Genomic DNA, 6,827 nt, shown 5'->3' with positions numbered 1-6,827 from the left:
GGGATGGTCTTAGATGACCCTGCTAGTGGTTCTCAACCTGTGGATCGTGACCCACAGGTTGAGAGCCGCTGCTGTAGAGCCTAAGACCACTGGAAAACACAGATATTTACATTATGATTCATAACAGTAGCAAAATTACAGTTATGAAGTAGCAACGAAAATAATTTTATGGTTGGGGGTCACCACAACATGAGGAACTGTATTAAAGGGTGGCAGTGTTAGAAAGGTTGAGAACCACTGCTCTAGAGGTTCAAGGATTATTTTGATAAGGTGGGCTGCTACAAAATTTGATTATACAGGTAACAAACATGTAAAAATATTTCAAAAATGTTTAATACGATCTTAATTTATTGCTTTGATATAATTTGATTTTATATTGCTATGTATAGCTGTCAAAAGTAATTTTTTTATGTTGCAATAAATCAAATTACGTTGGTTGCAAAATTACCATAAGATTCTTTGGCATTAATAAATCATACATATAATAAAAGTGTTCAGTGTTTCTTTAAATGACATTTGTAATAGTGTTGGCATATCACTATATATTGTAATATGATGCTCTGAAAAACTAAAGACAAAAAAGAAATTAATTATAGTCTACAGATTTTAATTCAATATGAACCTTGTTTCTTTTTTATTTTTAATGAAATTATACCCACTGAAATAAAGTTGGCAAAATCAGAGCAGGGAATCAAAGGGAGCTGAGCAAAATTGGCATGGTCACTCCACATCTAAGCCATACACATCCTCTAAAAATTTAAAATAGTTAACGCATTTAAAAGGAATAGGTGATGGCATCCCAAGCCACACATCTTCACATCTCTAAAAAGAAAAAAAGGATATAATTAAAACCACATTTCAAAGTCTAGATTTGTAAATGCAACATTAAATTATTTCTTGTTATATAAGCTCTTGGCAAATATTTTCTTTTCAAAGCAGACATTTCTGCAGTCCACTTTTGGATCACAAGGACTTTGTGGGACATTGGATTCTTGTGCTCAATTCTTCATCCCTGCCTGTATTAGAATTATACACCTATTATCTCTGAGATGTGACTTTGCAACACCTTCCATGGAGTTGATTTTTTTGTTCCTTTGATAGGGGGTTGGCCATTTGACTGACTTTGGCCTATTTAATGTTAGCAGATGTGCCAAACAAAGGCCGTAATGTGCTGGCATGATCTGGCCTGGCCTCCTGTGCCTCTGTCATAGCCATGAGAAGAACATGACCCATGAAGCTGCTGCTGGTCAGAATGACACAAGTGGAGCAAGCAGAGCTGGGCCAAACCCAGCTGACCTACAGGCCGATGGAGAAAAAAAATACCTGCTGTTAAGAACCAATAAGATTTTTGTTATACAGCATTATTGCAGTGGTAGCTCTTCTTATGCTTTATTAAGAATTTATTTTTTTTTAAAGCCAAACTACTAGCTATACAACTGCTTGGTTACTGTTTCTTCAATCTAACAATGGAAAAAACACTGTATCATTCACAGTATTCTCTTGGGGTTAAGCTACTCTATATATACTTCATATACTTTATATATATATATATATATATATATATATATATATATACTTTTTATTTAATATATGATAAGTATATGTGTGTGCTAATTTCATAAAATAAATACCTTCACTCTAAAGGGGTTTAAGAAGTAAGTTTATGAGATAGTTGCAACAAAATTATATAAGTAATAAATGTGTCAAAGAGATATAAAAAATCTTGTATATATAAATCTATACAGATGCAACATAAATAAAAAGTATGCATGTAATCAACAAAAAAGTAAAAACCTATAACTGTGGCTCCTTAAATTTCTATTTTCAAGGATAATTATTTTATATAAGAGGTGCTCTATGTTACCTACAGCTAAATTGGTAACCAAACCCACAAGGTATCACAGAAACACTTAAAGTAAGGACTCAATAATTATATGTGATTAAATTGTGAAAGCAACCTGTGTAAGTGATATTTTACTTGGAACTTACAGAATAAGGAGCAGTTTAGCAGGGAATTAAAGTCATGAAGGCTGTATCAGGCATAGGGAGCAGCATAAGCAAAAGCCTGGAGACTGAAAGATTGATTTTTTGAGAAAGGATAGGTTGTGCAATGGTTTGGGGCACATAGCACAAAGAGGAAAGGCAGTTGAAAGGAAAAGATGGGGCCAAACTAGGGCTAGTGTATATTCTATACTGTGATTAAGGAAAGTCATTGGTGAATCTCATCCAAAGAAATCTGATTAGGAATTAATTACATAACTAGGCTGTATGAAGAGTGAAATAAAGGACAATCACTCTGGAGGTTACTGCAATAATCCTGGGGAGAAATGATTGTGTCATAACATGGGCAGCGGAAGCTGGGACACATAAGAGCCACATGAGAAAGATTTTGCTACAGGAGACCATATAATACCTGGAAGGCGACTGGTTTGAAGTGGTCATAAAAGAAAGGGGTAGTGTTATGGGTTGAGCTGTGTCCTCTCAAAAAATATGTGTTGAAGTCCTATTATTGTAGTAACCTCCAAGCTTCTAGGTTGCTAAACATGAGATTTGGGGATAGAGATTCTCCCGGAGAAGGCATAGAAGCTCCTCACTCTTGCCCCATACCTTGCCCTATGCATTACAAGCCAGTAATCAGTGAGAAAAATGTTTCTCTAAGTTCTATGAGCCACAAGAAATTAATCAAACCCAAGAAGGGAATCTCTAACCTACAGCTAATTGGTCAGATTCTCAGGTGACAACCTGGACAGGTAAATGGTGTCTGAAGTGGGGAGGCAGTCTTGTAGGGCTGAACCACTAAGCTGTGTGATCTGAAGCTATCCCTTGGTAGATATTGTCAAACTGAGTTGAATTGTAGGACACACAGCTGGTGTTGAGAATTGCTTGGTGTAGGATAGTGGTTGGCAAACTCATTAGTCAACTGAGCCAAATGTCAACAGGACAACGATTGAAATTTCTTTTGAGAGCCAAATTTTTTAAACTTAAACTTCTTCTAATGCCACTTCTTCAAAATAGACTTGCCGAGGCTGTGGTACTTTGTGGAAGAGCCACACTCAAGGGCCAAAGAGCTGCTTGTGACTTGGGAGCCACAGTTTGCCAACCACGGGTATAGGGGAAAAACCTATACATTGGAATTGGTACCAGAATTATAGCCAACCCACAATTTTAGGAAGATTTCCAAGTTACTCGTTTAAATAATGCAAATCAAATTGGAATTCAAAGGCGGGTAGGAAGCAGGAGCTAAGCCTTAAGCAACTTGGAAGAAGGGGAATCAATAATGTAGGGAGAAAAGATTTCTCTTCATACTTTTTGCTCATACTTGGATCTATCTAAAGAAATAACATGGCCAATCACTTTGTAAAATAAATAGATCTTTGGTGACAGGAGAATCCCCATATTACCATGCCTAATTGTTCTATTAATAATAAATCTACAAACATTCTAAACATTACAGAATATTTAGGACAACTGGGGCAGTGAGTTAAATAGCCTTTGTCTCCATTGACCTTTTATTCATCCTATACCACAAAATGCAAAAAACAAAACAAAACAAAACAAAAAACAAGAACACAAAAAACCCTCCAGATTATATTGTATTCCTAGAGGTACATGTAACTTTTAAGTGGAAATAACTACATGGTAATTTTACAACAGGAGAGTTCATCTACAATACTCCACCCCCCTCCCCCTTCAAGATGAGGGTGAGCCTGCTTGTGTTTCTGTAAAGGAGCTCCCTGGATGGTGCATGCTGGAATCTTAAATGTCTTTGTGTAGCAGGCTCTGCCAGTGCCCTTCCCCATTCTATCACCCTCTCCACTAGGCTCACACCAGCCTGGCTTCCAACCACCAGCTCCCTTGCACTTGGGGGAGGGGGGATAACTCTGAGTTACCTGTTGGCTATTGCACCCCTTGCACCTGGGGTGGGATAACTTGTTGGCTATTGCATCCCTGTGTTTCTCAGAGGCATTAAGCTCCAGTCACCCACATTGGTTACTGATTTAATAATATGCTCTATAGCTCCTTTTCTTCCATTTCTCACTTCTCAAATCCTTTACTAGTGCTCTTTTCACACACACACACCCCAAAAAAACAACAACACTATGTTCTAAGTCTTGTTTCCAAGTTAGCTTCTAAAGGAAGTCAAACGAAGGCATTATGCAATCTTCCATTTATCAAAACTAATGAAATATCTATGAAAGTCACAAGACATCTTGGAACAAAGCAACTTCCTGACAAATTGTGAATAAATTCAGTTTCCAGTGTGACTTCCAGATAACTCAAGAGAATAGAGACCAAATTTCAAAAAAATATTCAATTTAATCTGAAGAAAAAGGACATGTGCCACAGATAATTTTATGAATAAAGGAAGAATTGTGAAGTATTGAGTAAAATTCAACTACAATGTAAAATCATGGCTCTAAAATGGCTGGGAATTATTGTTTGCCGAGGACCCCATGACATCTTCCAAGCTGGCTGTTACTCGAGCTACTTAAGATGTCAAACAAGTTGGCAATAGATTACTTGTTCATCAATGGTGAAAAAAAATGTGGCTGCCAATTATAAAGTCATGCACCCTTGAAATAGGAAGCAAAGATGGCACTGGATAGAAACCCAGTAAATAGCAGCTGCCCAGTGAGAATTGCAAAGCTATGAGAGACTCATGGGTCCTGGATTTATTTGCTTTGACATTTTTAAAAGGACATTTAATTGGATTATGTCTCCTTCTGGTTTAAAATTTTCTACTGTAGTACTGGCCACCAGATGCATGAGGGGAAAAGATCAGGAGCCAATTAAATTCCATGCTTCAATGAAACAAGGTTATTTTTATTCCTCCCAAATGTAAGGCTGATAAGAGTCATGTTAGTGATTTCACCCTACTACTCCCTTCCCCTCACTTGAAAAGGGACATTTCTACAGGAAATATCTATGAATTTGTAGAAAAGTCCAATAGTGTGCATGGAATTGAAATTGTGGTTTTATTGGATTTTCTTCATTGTAATAGGTTGATATGACTTTGTAAGTAATCAAGTTAAATTGACAAAATCACAAAAAGTTAAGTTTCAGTAAAATAAATTAAAATTAATTTTGGAAAGATAGTTCACAAAACTTGTCAAGATGATTAAGAGTATTCTGATTACAGCCGAAACCGGTTTGGCTCAGTGGATAGAGCATCGGCCTGCGGACTGAAAGGTCCCGGGTTCGATTCCGGTCAAGGGCATGCACCTTGGTTGCAGGCACATCACCAGTGGGGGGTGTGCAAGAGGCAGCTGATCGATGATTCTCTCTCACTGATGTTTCTAACTCTCTATCCCTCACTCTTCCTCTCTGTAAAAAAAATCAATAAAATATATTTTTTTAAAAAGAGTATTCTGATTACATAAGGAAAAGTTCATATGACAAGCCATGAGATCTGCTTATATTATTATGCATTCTGTCTTTACTATAATAACAATATTTCACAATTGCTTCCCTCTGCCCCAGACAAAGCTTCAAAAAAGCTGCCATCTGTGTGAATGTAACTAAAACATAGGTGTGACTTGTAAGCAAGAAACTTCTCCTTAAAACTGCATTACATCCCTGGCCAGTGAGGCTCAGTTGGTTGAGCGTCATCCCATGCACCGAGAAGTCACAGGGTCAATTCCTGCTCAAGGCACGTGCCCGGGATGTGAGCTTAGTAGCAGGGCATGCAGAAGGCGGCCAACTGATGTTTCTCTCTCCCTCTCACTTTCTCTCTCCCCCTAAAATCAATTAAAAAAAACATTTTTTTAAAAATGTATTACAGGACAAGTAAAGTTTTCAAGGATACAGATTTTTTTGAGCTTTAGTGACAGACAGACATATAGTTCAAGTAGACATCATCCAACACTTTAAAACAAAGTGGATTCCAGCAGCAGAATTTCCCACTATGTTGTTGTTTTGTGTTAGGTAAGCAGTATGTGCTTACCAGTGAGAATGATTAATAATCTATTTGTTAAATTCAACCTGAAATATTAGAAATGACTGTTTATTAAAGTGTTGGCACTATCCCCTGATTATATAATCTTTACCTTTAGGAATGCTTTTGAGTCTCTGATTATCTATAAATTGGAATAATATATCCTCACAAAGTTGTTGGGACAATAAAATATCACAGGTTATTCTACCCTCTAAATATCAAAAGAAGATCCTCAACAAGTAAGGTGCCCAAAGATATATCCCAAGGTGCACCCAATGTCCTCCTAGCCCCACTGCCAAGGGTATATATCATACTGTGTGACACAAGAATTTTAGAGCCATTTGCTAATGCTTCTGCAGTTCCAGAGCTTATGAAATGAAGCCACATCCAAATTTTCTCAGAAATGTCCAAAGATAAGATGCAAGTCACCCAGTGCAACTTATAAAGTTTATATGAGGACTGATTTTAGTGTTATTTTTTAATGTGACTTCTGAGATTAACCAGACTGATTCTAAACAGTGGGGCCTATTTTGCCAGTTTTACAGCTACCATCTGTGAGAAAGCACAATAGAATGGAGATGGGGTCTCCAGGCTGTGACAGAGTCAGAGCCACATGCTGACACCATAGTCAGTCACATAATGGAGTCAGAGTTAAATTATAGCCCCAATGTGGGGGACAGGCAGAGGCCTGGCCAAGAGAGCTTCTGAGAATCCAAGCTATAGGCCACAGTCAACAGTCATAGTGGATGTCAGCTTACACATATCCAGGTAGGGAAACCTCTCACCAAAGGGTAGTAGGACTAATCAAAGTTGGGCTAGCTACAATCATAGTCCTACTTATAAATTTTACTAATTTATTGTTGGGCCCTAGCCCTGTTAGCTGAGATCACCT

General features: G+C 37.5%; 1 protein-coding gene across 1 annotated transcript in view; it reads right to left on the bottom strand.

Moving 5' to 3' along the window:
• Window positions 1-604: 604 nt before the first annotated feature.
• The window catches only part of EFHC2 (EF-hand domain containing 2), a 138,716-nt gene continuing 132,493 nt past the window's right edge, over window positions 605-6,827 (bottom strand). The window contains exon 15 of the mRNA XM_045570435.1: window positions 605-822. Within this exon, the coding sequence (XP_045426391.1) occupies window positions 721-822 (102 nt within the window). The 3' untranslated portion in view covers window positions 605-720. The remainder of the gene's footprint in view (window positions 823-6,827) is intronic.

The sequence above is a fragment of the Pipistrellus kuhlii genome, unplaced genomic scaffold (genome assembly GCF_014108245.1).
Source record: "Pipistrellus kuhlii isolate mPipKuh1 unplaced genomic scaffold, mPipKuh1.p scaffold_m20_p_32, whole genome shotgun sequence".
In the NCBI taxonomy this organism is placed as follows: domain Eukaryota; kingdom Metazoa; phylum Chordata; class Mammalia; order Chiroptera; family Vespertilionidae; genus Pipistrellus; species Pipistrellus kuhlii.
This window is presented reverse-complemented; position numbering and strand designations above follow the sequence as displayed.